This window comes from Lineus longissimus, chromosome 3 (genome assembly GCF_910592395.1).
Source record: "Lineus longissimus chromosome 3, tnLinLong1.2, whole genome shotgun sequence".
NCBI classification, from domain to species: Eukaryota; Metazoa; Nemertea; class Pilidiophora; order Heteronemertea; family Lineidae; genus Lineus; species Lineus longissimus.
The window spans coordinates 5800207-5823302 of record NC_088310.1 but is presented as its reverse complement, the minus strand read 5'-3'; the positions used below and the strand labels follow the sequence as shown (position 1 = coordinate 5823302).

The 23096-nt window shown below is 42.1% G+C and overlaps 2 protein-coding genes across 2 annotated transcripts; both read right to left on the bottom strand.

The window, feature by feature from the left end:
- Positions 1-1579: 1579 nt before the first annotated feature.
- Positions 1580-14660, bottom strand: LOC135485538 (cytoplasmic polyadenylation element-binding protein 1-like). Its single transcript, XM_064767651.1, has 14 exons — positions 14428-14660; positions 12713-12964; positions 12148-12330; positions 11461-11725; positions 10917-11196; positions 10674-10806; positions 10367-10543; positions 9968-10084; positions 9619-9717; positions 9234-9361; positions 8745-8943; positions 8373-8467; positions 7851-8038; positions 1580-7444 (listed from the first exon to the last, which is right to left on the bottom strand). Exons 2-14 carry the CDS (start codon positions 12945-12947, stop codon positions 7390-7392), a joined length of 2154 nt encoding a protein of 717 aa, XP_064623721.1. The 5' UTR covers positions 12948-12964; positions 14428-14660; the 3' UTR covers positions 1580-7389.
- Positions 14661-15956: 1296 nt separating this feature from the next.
- On the bottom strand, positions 15957-21571 carry LOC135484617 (WD repeat-containing protein on Y chromosome-like). Its single transcript, XM_064766252.1, has 4 exons — positions 18094-21571; positions 17724-17867; positions 17120-17349; positions 15957-16107 (listed from the first exon to the last, which is right to left on the bottom strand). The coding sequence occupies exons 1-4, from the start codon at positions 21487-21489 to the stop codon at positions 16080-16082; spliced, it is 3798 nt and encodes a 1265-aa protein (XP_064622322.1). The 5' UTR covers positions 21490-21571; the 3' UTR covers positions 15957-16079.
- Positions 21572-23096: the final 1525 nt, after the last annotated feature.

Genomic DNA, 23096 nt, shown 5'->3' with positions numbered 1-23096 from the left:
TCGGCGCAATAGTTACATTCAAATGATTATGGCCGAGCTTGATTCTGAAGTGCAAAACGCGACCCAAGGTCGTCAGCATAATAATTCAGTGGATGAAAAAGAATATGATAAAGACAATGTATCCCCTGTGACTAAAATGCTTCAAAGGTCAAGTCTTCCGAAGGACAGTCCGTCTCCTTCGGGACTGCGTCGTTCCTCTTCAAACGTCCACGACTTCAGACGAAGTGGTCCTCTAATTCCGAAGTTGTTTTTGAACAGACGCGGAAGCTTAGATGCCAGTTCGATCAAGCAGTTAGTCAACCACTCCATTCAGACGCCCTGTCGGCGCCGGTCCTCCACTTTGACTGTCAATGAGCCGCCTGCGACCAGACCCTACATAAGACGCCGCCGAGGTAGTCTTCCGGTCAGAGCTACCACAGTTGACTGCAGTCCCCGCCCCTTCTCACCCGAAAAAGATGGGATAACCTACCCAAGAGATGCCCCAAACATGGACCAACTTTTCCCCTCCCTTGACTTTGAGATTAGGAAACAGGTGGAGGCGGAAAGATTCAAAGACATCCAAAGACGCATTGCGCTCTTCAATTCCAAGCCAACAGAAAAACCAGCAGACGTAATTTGTGCTGATAAACAAATTGAACCAGAGAAAAAGAAAAAGAAAAGGAAAGGATTAAAAGCGAGGAAGGCGTTATTTTTCGATGATACTGAGTTGCCTGATTTGGTAAAACGCAGACGTCCTCGAGGTCACCACGTTAAATTTGAGCTGCCTGATGGTGACGATGTGATTGACTCTGATATTGAGATAAAGACGGGAAGACATGGGTCGGACACGCGACGCCTGTCCACACCATTTTAATTTGCGGCAGCGGCAGTTACAGAAATCACTGTCCTCAGATCCCTTCAATTAAGGCGACCTTAGAAAGCGATGTCCCTCTGGAAAAAGTGTAATCCATTGTCCGTTGGTGGATACGGGGTGCATGGCTATTGAGATCAGTGACTTTTAATAGGTCTAATAAAAGTGCAAGATGAGTGTTCATCTGGTTAAAATGTGATTCTGCTGTTCAGTAATGGATTTAGGTACGTGACTATAGAGACCAGTAAGTGAGCTCAGGTGTAGTTTCACACACAATTTCTCCTAGAGTAACAATATCATTTCCCATCCTCTGCCGGAGAGAAATTTGTTCCGGGTATTTGAGCTGGCCAGGCATATGTGGGCGATATCACAGTCGTTTCGGCAATGGTCACCATGGTCATATAGATCGTGAATGATTGTCAAAAATTTGTTTACAGGAAGTTTTTAATGTTATAATACATGTATGGCAAAGAAGTGACAAGCACAGTGCCCGCCACTTGGTCTATTGTGAGCATGCCAATGATTGGTGGGTGGTGGGTGGGGTATTTCATCACAGGGGATGGAATTAGAGTTACACCAGGGGCTCTTCAATTGGACATGCATCCTACCAATACCTGATGACTGTTGGGTATCAAAGCACCATTTCATGAAGTATCAGGAATGCCACATGCAGTGGGACATTTCATGAAAGAAAAGAAAACAGACAAGACCAGGTTTGTATTTCAAGTGTTTATATGCGGAAACAGTAAAAAATAAACAAAATAGAGCAGTTTTTGTCCTAAAGAAATCTAAGTGAAACAAAATGTAAACAAAAAGCATCACCTGAAATGCAAGCACCAGTTGAGTTTGAGGGGTTACATGTAGCACAAGATAACAAACAGGTTGTCCCAGAAAACAAAGCTTGGAAGAGTTGAATTTAGTTTCTCGACAATATACAATACAGTTGGGCTTTAATACAATATTATGTGACATCATGACACATCAAGGGTTGATTGAATGGTCAGGTTATTGCGTTATTATGCAGAGGCACATGAAATAATGACACTGTTAACACTGATGCGAAGGGCCAATCTGTTACCGCCTTACAGAGCCAAATTGATAAAGGAAGATCAGCTTTAACAATGTTTCAAGTCTACCTGATCAGTGACAGGGCCTACGACCTCAGGCTGAATGTAAAGTCATTTATGTTTAAGGGAATTCATTTACATGCAACGTAAATCATTTTACATTCTACATAAAATTATCATTTACATAAAGTTTCTTTTCTGATATTTAATGCACAATGTGGAATGTCAACTGGGTATCTTGCTTACCAAATCACTTGTTTCTTCTGCATTTTTACCAGCACCCTGCCTTTGAAAGCAGACAAAGTTCGATTACCGCTAAATATTCACGGGCGATTATTTTCACAGATTTCACAAATAACCTGGACTCAAGAAGATCGGCTAAAATAAAATTTGTGAATTCTATTTTTGAAAATTGGTGCAATTTGAATACCGACAATGACACAATGATAAGTGGAATGTTTGAAGCTGAACATTAGTAACTAACTTCTGATATGCAAATTAAATAGTATCCTTTGAAGACAAATCCAAATTTAACGTCCTTGGAGTATACATGGATTGATGAATTGGTACAACATGCTTGCAGAGCAGGCGAGGCACAACAAACGAAAAATAATTGAAAAAATGCAGAAGACAAATTCTTCGTTTGAACTGAATTGTTTCCAAAAATCATAGTCCATTTACGTTTCCATGGTCATCATTGTCTCTTTCCATCCATTCTGACCAATAATTAGGTGTTCTTAGCAACATCATGATGCTTTCAGAAAACATGGTCAAGTTCACAGAGTTTAGTGCCACAGAAAATGTCTGTCAGAACTTTCTTTCTGGGGGTATTCTGTTTTGAACAGTAAACTATTTAAGACCTGATGCTTTCGAATTCATTTCGTTCTTCATTATTGCATTTGCAACTAGAGCCACAGTTCTTAGCAACCAACAAATAAAAGCTGTTTTCAATTAAGATTACACCACGAACTCAACTCTGAATCCATCACCACTGCCCTCAGTCATCTGCACATCTTCGAAAGCAGTTGATATAAATGAGAAATACTGTGTCAGCGCATCTAAGCCGTTTAAGGTGCGTCTTTTACACAAAGGCCAGTTACAAGTAAGTAGGCATAAGACACAGGTGACCCTCAGCTGGCTTAAACACATCGACACAGAATATTGTATTAAAAATGCGCACAAATGATCATTTTTTTTTCAAAAGCAGAGACCATACAACAACTTCATCATCGAATTTCATATTTCACGCCACAATAAAATGATCTTAACTGAAATCAAGTACAGTTCATACTGATTTTAACGTAATTTTAATTTCTGATTCTTCATCATAGTCTCTTCTTAATTTACCGAAAAAGATATTCTTTCTTACACCAGTCAACTTGCAAACATTTGGCATATTGTGTACCGTCGCAGAGTGAACAATTTTCAGTGCACTTTTTTTGTTAAAATTTGCAGTTCATGCACAGATAAAATTCCTCAGGAACAAATAAACTGAATTTGACAAAACCTGGTATGGCTGGGTACTTAATCAAATAAATAATGACAGGTTTTAATTGTTTGATCAGAGATAACAGATTTAAATACCAGCAGTTAGTTCTTTGAGAACGTTAAATCCGAAGCCGAGAAAGACATCTTTTGGATTTCAAATAATTCTTCAACAAATAGTACCATATCATTGATTAATTCCCTCGTTACAATTCAACTAGATTGAAAAAGTTCCTATATCCATACCAAACGTTTAACATAACTCCCTGAGACAACACTTGTGAAATTCGTTGAGAACAAAATGATTAAAATTTTGAGATTTTTCCCATTTATGATGATTTGGTTAAAAAAATGACAGTACACAATATGCCGTCATCATTCCTTGATCCCAAACAGGTGCGAGAGTGTGTGTGCAATTAAAATCGTTAGCATAACGTAATTATCACAGAAAGAAGATTAATAACAGAACAATAAAATATAATATTAGATTTGGTACGCTAATTAACCAGGCTATGCTCATCGACAAGACTTCATCCAAGACTGAGTTTGCATGGGATTCAGGTTGTCACTGGTCATGATGATTCACGTTCCATTTGTTACTTGTCATGAGCACCGCATCGACTGACGTAGGATTGAAAACAGGACATGAGGGTGAAAATAAACATAGTTAATTGTATGTAGTGCACTCTCATTGACCAAGAGTCACATGTTACATGTACAAACATGAACCTTATATAAACAAAGCATAAGATAATGATTTGGTGATCATTTTGCTGGAATGGAAGTTTACAAAAATTGTATTATAAATGCATGTTCTTCAAACAATTTAAAACTAGAATGTTAGGTTGGCGATTATCACCAGAGAAACTTCATAAAATCGTTAAAATGAACGGTTAAATAACATGGTTATAAAAACGTGTAGTTTCCGACCTTGAACGTTGGAATAAATAACTTGGTTATATGTAAACCACAGGCCAAAAACCACTGTTAAAATGTGCCGTTAACTGTATGTTAATGTACCCAATACTACTTGGGTTATGAACCAACTATTTTTTCATTTTCTCTTAGAAAGGCGCAGTACAGAAAAATGCTGTGCTCGAATAAAAATGTGTGTGCATGCAATATATCACAACAATGTTCTTGCAAAAATGATGAAGACACTTGTTCAAGCCAATATCTGTTCTTCTGTTCTTTGCTTGGACTTTCATTTAGGCATCTTTATTGACATGGACAAATGCCTCATTAATATGTTAAACAGTGAAAAGGGATCAAACTTTCACAGTTGATGCATCGACACAAATCCCATCTTACTGTCCCTACAAACTGTTAAATTTTAAACACATCCTTGAAAGGACTTTCAGCAAGAACACTCTTATTTATCAACCAGATCTTTACTTCACACAAAGGTTTAAAACAGTAGATTAACTCTCTCTCTCTCTCTCTCAAAATGAAATTCGCAGGTAGTGAATAAAATTTTTAGAAGAGCTAACTTGATGTTTTTGCACACAGCTCTCTGCCTAAAACAGGCCAACTGATTAAACGAATTATCAAACTCTGAGACATATTCCAAACCTGTTCTAAAATATCCGTCTTTTAATCAAATTCAAATTCAGCGCATCTATAGTGTACTTTTGTTCCAAATAAATAAAGTTTTGTTTCTCACAAAAGTATACCTTTTTTGATGTCCTGTTACAGATAATGAATGTTAAGAACAGAGTACTACATGTAATAATGTTACAAAATGCATAATCTGCTACGAGTTACCACATGTAAGGCAATAAAATATTAAGATGACTTACAATGATTAAGATATCATTAACTAATGCAGCTATAAACATATCTATGAGCTATATATTTATCGCAAACAAAGCACTTTATAACGGTTTGATAACGTATGAAACAATATTAAAATAAGTTAAATGCAACTGTTCTACAGCTAGAGTTAAGATTTTTTCAATTAAAATTTTTTTTTAGTTTTAAAATTTTACAAATACATGTAATAGCAAGTGATATTTTCAACTGTATACAATACAGGTCCTTATTTATACCTTACATTTATGAATGAGCAAAACCTAGTACAATATATCAAAATGCTATTTTGCATGATGAGCAGTTATTACACAAGTTCAATCACAAGTTTAAAAATACATTTTATTTAAAAAATCACTCCAAATTGACACTCAAACCCAACCTCAAACCCTTGCACAAGAGACTGGATTGTATACCACATGTACGCTTATAGCACTTGTTGCAGTCGTCATATTTTAATCAAGTTTTGAAAGTTTGAAAAGGTAAGGTTAAACAGGACCACAAGATACAAAGAAATGTTGAGCAACGATAGAGTAATCGGACCAAGTAACAATCAAATAAACTCTGTGCATGATAAATAAATAAAAAAAACTTAACGAGTGCATGAAAAAGAAAGAACGCAACATGAAAGTGCAGCTCAAAATATCTCTTTGTGTCTTGGGGACCCATTTATCAAAAGGTCAAATGCTTCCAGTTCCACTGGGATAGGGATTAATACTCGGCATTGGGTTGCAGTAACTTCTAGCATTTATATAAGTTGTCTTACAATACATACGTAGGACTAGAAAATAATGAACAATGTTCTGATTATCAAAATGGAATACGTGTGATCACCAACTTATCCACTCATAAAAAAAATTGGATTTTGTATAAAAATTGCATATAAAAAAATACAAAAAATCATTGGCCCATGCGTTAATATTAGAACATAAGGCCAGTTCTAAATTACAACGCACATAGAAATGGAATAAAAAGCACCAGATGACACCTTGGAATGATGTCTTATTCAAATGCCACAAAGTCAATATTTGTTTAAACCAAGAGAAGACAAGGACTTCAAGAGAGTTTCAAGAATGGCAGTCGTAATGATTCTATACAATGCAGGTTGACTGGAAATGCTTTGTATACTTGCAAACACACACACTGAAACCGCTAGCACAGAGAAATGTCTGCGTGATCGTGTCACAGAGGTCACTAAAATCCCGTACATGTATATTGATAGAAAAAGCATTTGTCAGCCCCAAGGGTGTCCTCAACAGAGGGATTCTACTGTATTTTTGTTTGTTTGCGTCAGTAGCATTGTGTTGTCTAAGTCTTAGACCCACTACCAAATGTTCGGTTTTCTATTATAAAGGATTTTGAAGACCTCGATGACATCATCTCACAGACATAAACCTGTGTGTTGCAAGCTTAAGGCTTTAAGGTGGAAGCACACTGGTCAAGCCTAGGCGAAACAAATATACATCCTACAATGATTCTGTCTGTATACAACAAGAGTTAGAAATCAGAAATGTCCGATAAAATCTGGATACATTTTGGCAATACAAGCCTTAAAGGATTATCTAAGCATGTGAAATTATGGGTAAAATCAACAATGGATTAGAGACACATTGTTGGTAAAATCACAGTTCAAATTCTCAAGGGAAAATCACAATGTCAAAATCACAAGGCAATCCTTTTGGCCTTTATCACAATTATATCTTGGATGTCCATTATCTCGAACATGATTGCATTGACAACTGCAGCATATGCCCTTTTCACCATCCGGTTTGGAGAGATGTGTACAGGTAAAATCACAGTCTGGGTTTCTTCAAATCACAAGTGTACACCAAAAGTCAAATCACAAGTGTACACCAAAAGTCATATCGCCAGTGTACACCAGAAGTCATATCGCAAGTGTACACAAGAAGTCATGCTTGACTTAAAATCACAATTAATATCCATTTCCAGAAAGACTATTACATCAAGAAATTGTTCAAAGGTGTCCACCTTACCCTAAAGTTGAGTGTTTGCTTACATTGAGAAACCTATAAGTGTTTGTTCTCAACTGAGAACGTTTATCACAGAATATCGGGGTCTCATTTCAAGTTTATCACAGTTCGGAATATCTTGAAGGTCATGGTCATCGAGGTCATGAGGACAGCGCCAGATGACGTCGTTTTTGCATCGAGGGACGAACTAGCAGGGCCCAGTCATGGCAGCAGAGGAGGAGACCATTGGTGGAATGTTGTCACTGCAAATATTACAATCATAACTGTTAAATTCTTGGGATACTATGGGATGCTACTGGTGGTATTTTATATACTGTGTGGATGCGTTTAAGCCAGTGGAGGTGCATCTATCAAAATAGTTAAAACTTTCAGACAACCTACTTCAATCTTGTAAGGCCGGAGTTAGGATTCACTTGTCACAAAGTCAACTGACTTGGGCTTGAAAACACAACATGAGGGTGAAAGGTGACATCATGAATTGTGTGTCTTTGGAAATGACTTGTTTTTCATGTCATGCATGAATAGTGAACAGTGACACGTTACATGTAAAAACATGAACTCTTTAAAGTCACAGCCAAAGGGATAAATTCACCTTCCGGTAGAGAAGGAGACTACTTTAAGCAAACACAGCCAAAATATGTGACTTACTGTTTGACATTGCTCCTGCTGTACCTCATAAGTGGCTTGTGGTGGCGCAGCACGTCCAGGGCATGCTGCCACTGCCAGCATGAGCGGCAATAGTAGCGGAAACACTGCATGTCACGGCAGAAGAATGGTCCTTGCTGGATGTTACACGTCTGACAGAGAGAGTCCTCCAGGTAGGGATCAATCTGGATCTGAAACAAAGATGAAAATCTAGCAGCATATGTTACAGGGGGAGCACGGCGTTAGCTCAACTAAGCAAACTGACAACGGAAGAGCACGTCACCATCTCTAGGCTCCGTAGTCTAACAGGATGCAGCATCATCTGTAGGACGCACTGACCAATGCTCTTGAAACACAAACGTACCCAATGACAACATAATATTTGTTGTAAAGCTGTCTACTGCATATAGCCCTCGGAAGACAATTTGCCCAATAGAACTGACTGACAGGAGCACCTCGATGGAGAATATAACCAGTGTGAAGGAGCGACGGCCTAAGTCAGTAAACGTGAAAAGGGAGACCTACCTTCTTGGTGAACTTGGGTGTCTTCACTTCCACAAATGCAGCACTTACAGCCTTCAGGTAACTCTTGGCACTACTGAAGGTCACTCTTCCTGAACCTAATGGATGTAACAAAAAAGATATTGCATATTTGTCTGTGGCACCTATTTTTTTCAGTCAAATGTGCTCAAGCTCATATAACCAGGCTTTCCCTCTGATTACGCCCAGGAAGGTGCCCCCTTTATACTCCAGCATTGAGGGAAGCAACCGGCCTTCAATCAATGGCACACCGACTCAAGTCATCCTACTGATACTGGTTAAAGCCGAAATCTCATCTATGCGAGTCAACAGTTTTTCTCTATCAGCCCGCTTTTGATCTCTTTAGCAGTATCTTACCTATTGGATACTTGTGTTTATCTGTGTCGATCCCTGCATAGACGACATTCCCAAACAGATCGTTCATGATAGTGGCCAAGCCTTCAGCGTTCATCATTCCATGTAGGGCTCCAACAAATACAGTCTTGCTCGTGTCAAGTCTCTGAGATGGCTGCCTCACGTAGTTACTATCACTCAGCACCCAGGGGATAATCTGGACCTGTCAATTGAAATGAAATTAGCGTCAAACACTGGAAAACCAAAAGTCAGTTAAAGCTTGTTAAAACTTGATACTATCAACCTGCAAAGTGATGAACTTTACGCCATAAAAGAATAAAATGCCATCTACTGTCATGGTGGCTTAAACTCATTTCAATTCTAGTACCATAGAACTAAAGAATTGGGTTTGGATTCACAGTTCTGTAGAGAAGTTTCTGCCATCATCTCTATCATATTTCTAATATAAACCAAGAATTACACAACCTTGACAAGAAAGACGTCCAACCCTACCTCCTTGCAAGGCATTCTTCTGCTTGAGATCTTGAAGTAGTACTCTCCACCGTTATCATAGTCATGGGTACAGTTCTGCAGCAAGCCTTTCACTGACTTCTCACATTCGAACAAAGCGTACACATAACCTGGGGGAAGAAAATGATCAAAACTTTTCAACAGAAATTCTACTCATTCAACTGAGCAGACTCAGAATTAGTGGGTAGTTCTAATGATACACACTAGGTGTCCTGAATGTAAACCCTTACAGGCAGAGTTCATTTGGTTTTGCAAGTAAGGTGGGTCCAGGGTTTCACCTTGCTGGTGTCTCTACTATACTCTCGGCTGGAAACCAATACTCATGCACTTAAGTGAAGTTCACCTTTGAGTTGAACAAGTGGCGTACCTCTGATGCCTTTGGTAGCAAACCTTGGATGCTTGCCATCCTTGCCCGGCCATTCAATCTTGACTGGTCCAAAAGGTTTGAAGCACTTCTGCAAGCCGACTGAAAGAGAATGAGATCGAGTTACTTCTGGGTCCATTTGTGTAGATCTTGACACTGCTTCATGTGAAAAGAGTTGATCCAATATGACAAGAAGGTTTGTAGCTGGTGGTTTAAAGTGCTAGACGCATGACTTACAGCAGAGAATTCATCACTTGAATCCCTCTCAAGCTACTTTGTGTGTTATCCCCATGTAAAATGACGTGCTTTGCTGTTGTTTTCCCCCAAAGACCACAACCGATATTACACTTACTTTCTGTGACGTCCCATGGTACACCACCGAGGAAGACTTTGCACGAATAAACCGGTTCTTTCTTGTAGAGTCTTGGAGGAAGATGACCACTCCATGTGCATGTTGCTTCAAATATAGCTGGAAGATCGAAAACACAACTTTTATAACCAACGCTGGTGCACTGCTTCTGACCTTGCCAAAGTAACTTTACTTTGATTGCCATGTTGAAACGTAAAGCCCAGATTCCTTTTACTTGAAGCCTATGCCAGCCCCGGGCTAGCAAAATACCCTATTCAAGTCATCCTCCTAAGTCAAGGGAGGGGTGGGGATGTCACTAGACCATTAAACCAAATTGGTGCCCAAATACAGTGACAAACAACAGAGACAAGACCGAATGCTGCGGGGGATGGTCCTACTTACTAGCAGCGCTCCTGTAGAGTTTGGCAGCTCTTTCAATAGAACTGGGATCCGAGTCGGTCATGAAGAGTTGATTGACGTCTGTCACAGCTCGCCCAGTCATTATGTCAGGACTAAACAGAGCACTGGAAGGCATGGTGGATTCGCTGTATGACCTCTGGGGCTGGGGAGTCTGGTTACCTAAATTAATGTAAAACAACATGAACAGTGGACCCCTTTGTACCTCACCGGTTTGCCGTTGAACCAGTTATTTGCAAGTTCAATTCCGGTATCCAATAGTTTACTGAGCTCATGATGAATGCCGACTTACCGAAACTGGATGTTGCCGACATTTTCCTGCTGTCATATGCATTGGGGTAGGAAGGATATGGTGTGGAAAGCGATGTGGAGCGGATGTTGGATTGTAGCGAAGTACCAGCTGGACTCGTCAAGTTCATAGCATTCTGAAAACAGTAACAACATGTCTTAGTGTGAATGAGGTTGGTTGCTGCCAAGGCACTTGAAATGTCATAAAATCTTGATGCTTCAAATGCAAGCAAGCTTCACAACTTACCATCAAATCCACCAAGTTCTGAGTGCCACTATCAGATATTCCAGAAGTGTTACTACTGATACCACTCGTATCTGAATCGTGGTATCCAGATTGGCGACCCATAATGCGACTAGTTCCAGTTCCCCCACCTAGCAACAACTGCCTTTCCGATGCGCTGAGAACTCTCTCAAATGGCCCAGTAGGCGTGTCACCTTCGGACTTGGAGCGCTTGCCATTGACAGTGTTGCCGAACAGTAAGGTGCGCTCTGCAGCATTGAGAGGGCGTTCCATGAGGGGAGTGCTGAAAAGAGATGGCGATAAAATAAGATCGCATATCTGACCAAGGAATGGAAGAATGCTCTTCCACAGGTGGTGTGCAAGCATCGTACCGTGGTAGATTGTGACAGCACTGTGTATTTGATTGCTATTTCTGTCTATCAGGCCTACTCATTTACTGACAAAAATTACTTGTTGATGCACTACCACCCCAATTCGAAATTAAAGGCTCCAACCATTGAGGTATCTCACCCCTCCTTAAACAAGGTGATTTTAGATAGAAACTGACCTCGTATAACCCTGATCACCACGGATGGGTCTGGCACTCTTGTCTGGGGTTTCATAATTCTCAAGCGCTCTATTTGATATTGGGCCAGGAATCACATCACCAATTGTACCGGCATTTGTTGTCATGGTCTGGCCGAAATTCCCCATGTTTGATAAGCCACTTTGGCCGACATTGGTTAGGTTTGCTTGGCTAACGTTGGTATGGTTACTCAAACTGTTCAAGCTGTTCAAGCTGTTTGTGTACAGTGAGTTGAAAGCTTGAATTCCTGAAAACAAAAACACAGTTTTTCAGTTATTCAATCAATTGAAGGAAGGTCATGCAAGAGTTCTGCCTGAATCAAGTTGGTAGTGGGCAATCTATGGTCCGTAGAAAAATCTCCTGCTGCCCACCAGGTCTCCACGGTGGCAAACTTGAAAACAGCAGTTTCTTTTGCTCAGACTGACTGGCCAGACGAAGTAGGGGGCTGATGGCGTGATTCTCATCTTTAATGCTCTTGCTACCCTGCAGGGCTGACATGGGCTTCTTTAAGGAGGCCTCCAGCAAGATCAACCTCTATCCAGAGCCGGCAGGTGAAGGTATGATTTCTGTTGGAAAAACCTCATAATTCTCACCAAGCCTGGCCTCCAAGTGTAGGGTGCACAGGGCGAGTAAAGGAATACTCAGAAATTTGTACAATACAACAGGTACCTTGAACTAGGTCTTGCTGTGATGGCAATGATGATGCACAGTACGTCTGGCCAAAACTCTGCGGGTTCATTCCCGTACTCGGGACTTGGTTTGTGTTCTGTGTCAGGGAAGCACTACTGAAAAGATTCTGCAGCTCTTCTGGGTATCCAGAAAAGTTTGTGCTGCAAGAGGCAGGCAATGTGTCTGAAAAGGAAGAGCCGAGAACATAAACACTAGACTGTAACTCTCAAGGACATGTCCTTGCAAGACGTCCCAAGACTAGTAACCATTAGGAGGAAGACTTGGCCTCAAGGTACTTGCAAACAGGACCAAGGGAAGACATCCTATTCTACCCGAAGGACTCCTATTATCGCCATCTATGTCATTACATTATACACCACATTTGAAAGTCGGCCCGCGGGTAATCAAAAATGGGCAGGACAGTGCGTTGTCATTAAAATCAAAAAGCTCCTGGCACTGTGACACAATATCACAGAACAGCCAAAGGTAAGATCGAATGGGGTATAAACACTGTTGTTTTCAATGGCATTTCTGGCTAGTAACCGAGTAAATTCAAATACTGTACCTATCGGAAAGCTTGTGGGTATGTTTGTTGGGATTCCGCCAACGCCCATGTTATTCAGCGTCTGCATAGACTGAGCAATGCCTGTCAAATTGATATTGGAAAGATCTAAGGAATCGCCGAGGAGGGCGCTGATTTTACGCACAAAGTCTGAGTGGGAGCCATTGGACATGTTTGTGGTGTTCTGGCGCGTTGAAGCATTGGTAAAGAAACTCAGGGGATCCTCTGTCGACTGCATTATTTCATATGTTGATTCTGAAAAAGCAAGCAACAAACTTCTAATATTATGATAGGAACACACTGAAACATCTTTGGAATCATCAAATAAGCAATTCAATTTCATTTCCAAGGTTCTGTAGCACCTGACTGAATATATTTATTCAGTTGTACAACACAAGCATTAGAAGACCCAAATATGAAAGAAATCTTTCTAAAATCAAAGACACCATGACTTTCTATTTCATGTCTTCAAAACCGTCATATTAGATTGCTTATAGAATATAGACCTATACGCAGCAGAATAAACCTAGCATCAACAACTACAAACAAACCTAGAAAAGAATGTAGAACCATTCAATAAAAGAAAGGGAAAGAGCTTTCTGAAGAAGGAAAGCAGAAATGTCCAAAGTAGTTCTCTCTGTACAAGTGGATCCTTACCCTTGGATAGCATGAACCTAAATGAGAAGAGCAGCTGACCAGGCAGACTAAGTCAGCTGATGTGTTAGGCCTACTGAATAGCAGACTTGGCCCTGAGCCAGCATGAAACTATTTCCATGAATGCCAGACCGGTAATGCCCAAATGTGAAATGAACATGATGAAACAAGTTAAAAGGCAATCATACTTGAATGTACAATAGAATTATGGAACACTGAGTCTGATTTGGATTTATATCAAAGAGCTGATGCCTCTACTTAAAGTGGCACTCGCAATAAATAACCAATCTGTGTCGGGGCATACACAGACAAAGATTGACATTACTGAAACCAGCCCTTCCCAGGGTCATCTAGACCCTTTTCTGAATTCCATGCTGCACAATCATTTTATAGTACACAAATAGAAAGGACATAAAATAACAAGAAACAGAGCACAAGCTTTCCACAATTTAGAAAAGGGAATCATTATTGGATTCCAAACTAACCCACCCAAACAACAAATGGATGAAAAGAACAGGTAAAGAGGTGGTCATTCAGATATAAAGGTGGTCATTCAATCCCAAAACGAACCAAAATAGGCACAACAAATAAAAAAAGAACATGTTGTATGTAACCATGCAGTCTTTTGTTTGCTGATGGGTTGTTGTGGCCTAAAACGGCTACCACTGACTGATGCAAGGATATATGTTGTCTATTTCCTACAAGTATCATAGGCTCGCTTCCAGATACGCATTGTGACTGTCTTGACACCACCTGGAAAACAACATCTTTACAATGGTCAATACATGTAGATCTTCAAGACAGAAGTTCTAGTCACACTGTCTGGCCTATTTGACTGTGAATACCTAAAGTAAAGAGTTTCATTATCCAGACCCTATTAAGTAGGCCAAGGATCGGATTTGCTGGTGCCCTCTCCCGGGCCTGGAGGCATGGTCTGCTCACCCCACCCCGACATTGGCATCGATGACACTGGTATTAGGCCTACATGCAAATGCAACATCAAATATGTTAAAAAGATGACAGTGGCATTTCAACTTGTGCTATGCAACGCTATACCAACGTACATCAAAAGCTTCCTTCCAACCGGTCCAGTCCAGTGCATGCAGTACCCTAAATGACTGTAGTGTAGTGTATAAAATGTATCGCAGCGTTTAGGATTGGCTCCAGTTCGGAGTGTTTCCGAGAACAAGTTCATGTGACTTTTATGTGTTTTTCAGGATACTTATGTAATGTATTAAGGCACACTTGCAGCGATCAATTCAATAAAAGGGTAGCATAAAATTAGCATATCAATGGAGAGAAATCAAACCTTCCTTCGGAATTTATTTCTGCAATTTTGGAGTTTTGGAAAAAGACCGACGTACCAAAAGCCACGTGCTTCCGGGTTTACGTCAACATAGCCCAATACTTCGTCCCCAAAAGGAACGAAGTGCGAGGTGGCTGTTGCGAAAATGATTGGTTGACGAAACAATGGCCTGATTGGTTGGCTAGCCTTGTGACGTCAAACTATTTTTACACCGAGGGGTTTTATACTTCGTCCCTTTTGGGGACGAAGTATTGGTCTCGTGGACATGTACCCCCACATCCATCTTCTTCTAGATTATGGGCCGGACTGGTGAAATAGAGTGTGGAAGCCTATATGGCTAGTTTTTAGCTGCCTGCTCTCCATTCTTTTACTTTACGACCGAGAAAAGAAATACCCAGTTACTGCAAAACTGGCCAGGAGCCGTCCCAACTTTAGATACTACTGCATCAGAAGCGGGTCATGGGTATATATATTCATTATCCTAAGCGGACAATGATTTCAAGCATAGTAGAACCGCCTGATCACACTGCTCCTACTGCGCCTGGGTATGGGGTATGGCCGGTGGGAACAGAGTCAGGTTGTGACGAGGACGTGTCTGTTACTGGCAGACCTTTCAAACAAGATAGGCCTTGTGTACATAGTGTCGACGTTAGGCGTATGTGAGCCGTTGAATACGTACCGGTGTGACAGCGGATATAGTCCCCCTGGAGTCATAGTCCGGTAGCATTGTATTTGATCAATTAAGCAGCATGATCTATTGTACCGCTAACCCTAACCAAAACATTTAGCAATGCGGGCTATTGTTACACGGACTATCAGCCCTAGGACTACTATCCCTTGCACACCGGTAGCCTACTGTAAAATCTCACCAGGAGCCGACATATAATCAAAGAGCACGAACATTTAAAAAAGTTATTTATTATGCATACTGAGACGTCACAATAAATCTTGTAATCAACAAAATGTGAATACCTGGCATAAAATAAACTATAACAAATAAAACATACATTGACATGTGGTCCGATCACTCAGTCTTCGTCAGCTTTGTAGACTTGGTAGGCATCGGTGCGGGAAATGTTGCCAAACTGGAATTCAAACATCACCGCGCGTTCACAGAGGCAATGAGTGAATCAATCAACTGCATGTATTGTCAATATTGGTCACTAGTTACATAACCAATTACGACCGTATTACCGTACGGGAAATGAAGAATGCCTCTCAAAACATTCTTCCATTATTTTTTCCTTCTTCGTTTTCAATCTCTGGGCCAAAGCTACCAGTTCGGTTTGGCTGGTTACTGAAGACACGGACTTATCAAAGCACCGTCCGGAAGTTTGTGCAGTGCGGAAGTACTCTGATTTCTGGTCGGCCTACTGTTGGTAGCTTGGCGAGGTGAACTCTGTCGCCTCTTCATATGAAACGATTTCCTTTTCTTTTTCTGAAAAGAAGTGGGGGAAAGGAAAAAGAGGTTAAGCTATATCGATACATGCATGTAGTAAATTGTTATATCAGTATTAGCAAAAAGACATAAGAGCAATTGCTTTATCGTTCCACCAAATCTTTTGTCTGTGAAAGGCAAAGAAGGACAGTCTTTTGTCTGTGAAATATAAAGAAGAAGAGAGACGATGTTAGAATAGGATTTGGAAGTACAGTACAATCTTTCTATCAAGGAAACCCTCCAGACTGACAAGTGCTATCCTCGATATAGAGGTGTCCTTATTAGAGAGGTCAAATGGAAACGAGTGTTTTTAGTAGAAGGAACTCATTGAGAGGTGTCCGCTGAAGAAGGTTCCACTGTAGAAGACGCTCGCCAGTCGTCCCCAACGACGTACAGCACAATGACGGCTAGTACATATATCTCCATAATAGTGTTTCACGCGGCGTATAGTGAATGCTGCAGTTTTTTGTTGTCCACATGCAACGCGGCCGCGTTGAAAAAAAAACATAGGTGATGTACGCCGCGTGAAGCACTTTTGTGGAGAACGGACGTACTTGTATTTTGCCCCACTTGATGAGCCAGCAGAGACAAACCAATACACGTACGAAAAGGGTATTGTTAAAGAGAAAGCAAAACCTTTTTTAACACCTTCAGCGCCGAACCACGTTGATCTACGTAGCCAAATCCCCCCTCTTTGAGCTGGTTATCGGAGTCTCATGGACTTCATGAAAGAACTACGCCATCGCCATCTTCAGGGCAAGATAGAAACTGAAAATACCGTGAAATACCGTTTGGTATTTTCAGTTTTTATCTTTCCCTGAAGATGGCGATGGCATAGTTCTATCATGAAGTCCATTAGACTCCGATAACCAGCTCAAAGAGGGGTGATTTGGCTACGTAGATCTACGTGGTTCGGCGCTGAAGGTGTTAATGAAGTCAGTGAATAATATTTTCTAGCTGTAAAATCTGAAGTATGTTTATTGAGGTTTATAAAATGAGTCAGTTTTCGTACTCGTCTGCGGATTCGTTCAAGGATCTCAGCGGTTGGTGTCGGGCAGGATCTGCTTTATTTTTGCCCGGCCCTAGAACAACTGTTGACAATCTCTCTCCTGCATTGTCTGCTGCTCGTCCCTTCATGGCGGAAAGCACCGCTTCAATATCCATCCGTCCATTGTTGGCTACCATGGAGCCCTTTGTGACACTCCTTTGGAACAATCGCCGACCTTGAAGGGCAGGGCGGGTCTGAAATACGAATGTTAGTAAGAACCGAAAACATGCAAGGCAGCGATTATAATAGCAGGTCGCAGCGAAAAAAATCGCTTGGCGTTTGTGCGGCACTTTACTGAGTAAGGTGTTAGGTGTTGAACGAGTTTTAAAGACCATTTGTGCCACCTTCATATTAAGCAGCCGCTTCTGACGTCCTGTCCCGCGATAATTCCCCGTCGGAAGTCACATCCATGTTATACTTATTCGGCAATCTCCGTGGCAAAATACGCGGTAATGAATGATCTCACACACCTGGTGCAGCTGACTCGATCGTCGTCCCAATGCTTGAGAAGTGGCAAATGGGACTCGAGATGCCGCTGATGATTTGGTGGCACTCTACCTACACCTACCTTTTGTGCGAATTTCGAACTGCCACCTTGGTCTAGTGATGTCGTCAAATTATGTCGTTTTTGGATTTCTTTCAATTCTGTAGATGCCTCGCACTCCTCTTGTGGGGTAAGGTCGTTGAAGGGGAGACTCGAGTAAACCACCACCTAAACACAGCAGAAGAAGTGTTTTAGACCAAAGAAAGAATGCTTTTTAACACTAACGTGGAGTTAAGTCGTAACGTTCGGATATTTAAAACAAACATAACCTCACCCCAAAACCTATTTAAGAAAATAATTAAGTCCGGAGAATACCAATGAGCTTTGAAAAAAATAAATATTGAACTCATTGAATTGATGAATTGGTGTCTGAATATTGCATTATTTGACTAACCTGGTTTTGCGAATGTTTGATAGGTGGCAATGTTGGTGCAATCTTATGTCGAACTTTAGGTTTGTAGTATTTCCCAAGGATGCTTTCGCTGACCACGCTGACAGGCGATTCCTCCCTTTGCGGTTCAATGTCATGAAAACTTTTTATGTTGCCATAGCTATCCTTCTTGGACTTGAGGATCCACAGTAGCACGACGTTACGTGCCATCTTCCACCTGTTCCTAGTGCCTCCCTTCAAGACTTGTAGCGTGGCAGCGGACCCAACCTTTTTGACGTCTGAAGGCGCATAATACGGCAAATCCTTTGGCTTCTCAACCGGTCTAATATCCCACGGTCTTGTTTGGCCAAATGTTCCGATGTAGCGTCCGCAAAGTGTCCAGAGTCGAGCAGAACAATCAGAGCTGCTCGATATAATCATATCCCTTTTCTCGATGAAGTCGAGACAAGTGATTGATTTCAAATGAGCACGGAAAGAGTTGAGTAATACAGGCATCTTCATCGTCCGTAGCGGGTCACTGTTATTATTCGGAGTCGGGAGCTGATCGAAGGCAATACATCTGTCCCGAATCTCTTTGGTCTTTTTATCAAATCTGAAATATGGGAACCTCCTCTGTCTTTCCTCCTTCATTTTTTTCCTGTCACCTGGGAAGATCTTTGCGAATTGTTCATCCGAGATACAGTAATCACTTATGTCCCAGACCTTGACGTACCCTGCTGAATCTCCAGTCGCCAGGAACTCATTGCGTGGATCAACGAACATAGATGTGACGCACTCGTCTGGCTTGTGCACCGCAACAAACTGTCCCAGGAGGCCACCTTTGTGGTGTACGGACCATGCTCTGACCCAACCTTCTCCACCACCGGTCATCAAGGTTGCCGTATCCATACCAACCTCCCGTCTAGTCAAGAATAACACTTTATCAATGGAGTAAGACCTGCCGTCCTCTTCATCATCATCAGCAGCACTATAGCTTGTTCGAACGGTAACGGGCTGATCATGTTCATTTCTTGGAGTTGCGGGGACCGCTTCCTCGCTCGATATGGTCGCTGCGCCATCTAGAGACTTTGTACCATCCTTCGATTTCCAACCTCCAGAACTCTTTTCTTCCATGTAAACTGGATGTTGATCAACCGATGACTGGACCAGATTTCGGCTTTTAGTGCCGAGGTCGGGTAATTTGACAGATGGGTCTTCCTCTTGTTGTGATCGTCTTCCTGATGAAGACGCCGGCAAGAGTGTCTTGCGATTCTTGCTTTTCTCGTTCACCCACTCTTTGACTGACATGAATGTCCTCTCCCTCTCAACTGCCCTGGGCGTATCTTGGTTGCTGCTGGGTACCAAGGAGGACAGTTGCTCCTGATTCATATCCGTGACACCACGCGAAGTCATCGAGAACGCGGTTGGTGGTCGAGGTTGTTTGATTGGTTTCACGACGGTTTGAGGTTTTGTGCCTTCGCGCGGATTCAACCTGCATAGAACTTGTCCGGTCTCAAGCGACCATAGAATGACGTCGCCGTCGTAGGACCCAGTCGCAAGACTGCTGGAGCCATTGTGCGCCATCGACAAGATATCATCATGATGTTTCACATCCCAAACCGTCGGCTCCTCGTCCTCCATGTCTTTCGCGTCGATGTAGGATGTCACCCTCCTGTTCCAGCCGCTGATCAGTATCCTCTGTCTCGGACAGACCAAACCAGTAATTTCAGAGTCTCCAACTGTCTCGAACTCCCGGAGCATAGCTCCGTTATTAAAGTTCCAAATCTTCACCGTCCCGTCCCGCGCGCCCGTGATCAGTCTCCGGCCCGTCGGGTCAAACACCATCGCAGTAATCTCAATGCCTTTCTCTTCTCCCTTCTCAGTGATCTTGTGCGCATTTGTGTACTGGATCACTTTCTCTCCTGTGTTCAAATCCCATACGCTGACAGTCGATTCATGACATCCAATCACAACCTGGTTGAACAATGTATTGTAAATCGCCGATGTGATTGGTGCGTTGTGTGTTTTGACCACCTGTTGACGTTCTTCGTCCTTGCGCTCGAAGATAGCCAACTGGTTCGTTCCGAGTATAAGAGACTGTGTCCTCGCGTTCAAGAACACTGCCGTAATATAGTGAGGTCCGATCGTAATCTTGCTCCCCGGTATGGTTTGCGCGCAACTTTGATCAGACAGGTTGTACACCCGGATCGTCTTGTCTTTAGCGATGCTGATGACCTGCTCATTTACTGGGTTGATGATCACGTGTTCTACAGCCTTCGTGTGGCCCTTAAAGACCACAATCGCTTTGCTATTAACGTATGGATTCCACACCCTTACTAAATGATCCATTCCACCCGTCACTATGATGTTACTCACTTTGTCATAGTCAAAACACAAGATGCCTTTCCTGTTCACAAAATAAGATGTGACCTTCTTCTGCCCAAGGTCACCCATGTACATGGCAGTCGGGCCGGAGACACAGCACGAAATGAAACAGTCTAGAGTAGGGAAGAAACGGACCTGACATATCCAGTCGTCATGCAAGGCCGTCAACTTATGCGCAGTGACGCCTTTCACCTTTCCCTTTAGCAATTCTCCTATGGGAATCCTCTGACCGATTGATACCTTCTTACCCGCGTAATTCGCAAACAGTCCTCCACTGTTCATACATTCCTTGAACACGATAGCACAGACGTTACCCCCGGCGTCTCCCCACATGAGCACAGCATTGTTGAGATTCTTGTTATCGAACCAGTAGTCCATACTCAGCACGCAGTGGTCCAGTCCGCTGATCCGATAGCTCCGGTCGAATTTGTTCGCGTTGAGGTCTAAGAGAGAGACGTCCCGTTCCGTGGACGCGATAGCAAGCATGCTCACATTTGGCAAACAGACGAGATCGGTCACCCACAACGTTTTGTCTTTAGTGTATTCCAGCACATTCGTCTTCAGATTGTTCATCTCAAGAGACCAGAAGTTCACAACACCCTCACGACTGACGGATAAATAACGTCCATGAAGGAAGTCCACCTTGTCTGAGCGGTTATCATGTTTGTTTTGCAGTGTTGGCAGGAATGTGATGCGGCAGATGTCGTCGCGATGGTTACTGGAGATTTCTCGCAGAGGTTTGGGGAACGGTTTTTCCTGCAGCATCGATGTCATCTGATCTTTTTCCTTATACTCCAGCAACATGTAGGAAAGGTATTCATCCCAGTCAACTGTCCCGTCGCAATTTGTGTCAACTTTCATGAATATGATCTCGAGTTCATGTGCATCAACTCCAGGCATCGTTTGCTGCATAGCTATCCGGAATTCATCAATATCCAGGCCACCTCCACCATCTTCATCAGCTTCCTCAAACAGCCGCTGAAGATTCCGTAGTTTTTCATTGGTGATTTGTTCCTCCAGTTTACCAGCGTTCATCGCACCACTCTCTTTTACTGCTGGTCCCCGGCCGATTGTGCTGGCAACACCAGGACTCTGGCCGGGAACCCCATGTTGAGATGAATTCATATCGATGGAGTCTGCCTTGTTCCGATTCATTTTGTGTCGCGATTTTAATCCATCGATATCATGTTTACTATCCAAAGACGGCTCAAGCGAGACGCTGGATCGCTTTGGTCTGTGAAAGCTCTGCGTCGGAGACAGTGTTCCGTGTCGGCTGGTCTGCGGTGTGAAAATAATGGTCGACTTTCGTTCCTGTAAACCGAGGTCCTCTTTAGTTGCCATTGGATTCACGTTTCACCTCACAGAATTCAAATCCTGAAAAATAATATTGTCAATTCAATATATTGGTTTCCAAGTAAAATTCCGTAGGCAATTAGTTCCAAGCGAACATAATGGCGTTCCGATATGTTGCGTTGAATTGTCAAATAAATATTTAATATTCCAATGGGACCAATTATTAATTTTGTTCATTGTCATGCCGTAAAAATTAATAATGTTCCAGTGTCCAAGTTTCAATGTTGCTTCAAGCGTCCGCTGGCAATTGTGGCATAGGTCAAATTATAAAATAAGACTGGTTGGATTTTTAAAGCATTTCATGAAACATATCACTAGCCTTTGTAAAAATATCACGCAGAGCTACTTCTATGGTAATGGTATAATTCAACTGACCCTTGCTGATTTTATTAAGTACCGGGTCTAGTTTAATGAGCGCTTAAATCGCGGTTGGATTAAGAGTAAAACCCTTTCGGAATTTTTATATTTCTCAACCTCTCTTTGTTGATGTAGTTATTACTGAATGACATGTAGCCATTTAACAGTAAAAATATACTCCGAATAATGACACTTTAGATTACTACCTAATAGAAATTGATCTTATAACCGTCAACGCTTTCAATGGAGTTGCGTTAATTGTAGGATCAATAAGTTCTTAGTTTGTGGAAGTGATCAGGGACCAATGAGAATGTCATTTGCTTCGAGAGCATGAGGTCCGGTTATAGATAATCCGTCTGGTTGACGATCGCAGCTCAATAACCTGAGGCCTCGATTATGATTCCGACCATCCGCCTTGTCGCACGATTTAAACGTCATCCGCCGTCAAAACCGCATGCAAGGCCAAGTTTTTCATGATAATATACTGTCAATAAGGTGCGCTGGCGTTACGCGTCATCCCCAGCCCTATAGACAGTGACAAAAGATGTTTTGAACAAGCGGGCCCTGGTCGGAATCGTCGAACAGTCATAATGCGGTCGTCAGTCAGAGACGGTTGTGTTCACCAACTCGAACTTCCAGTGTGTGTTATGGACTCCCGAGGTTGTCCATTTGTGACGTTCGTCATCAAGATAATAGTCATGTAGGGCCCATGAGGGACGAAGCCATCGAGTCCACTGCGTCCGGAGCCGCGCGTAAACCATGGACCGTGAAATCGTGAGACAGTAAATCCTTACAACAATTATGTTTCATTCTCACGTATATATCATGGGATCCAAAAGCGACTCCGGGTCCGAGTTCAACAACTCGCGGAGTGGGAGTGTAGGGAGTTGTGAGGGTGCGCAACCTCTCTTGACAAAATCATGACTGACTAT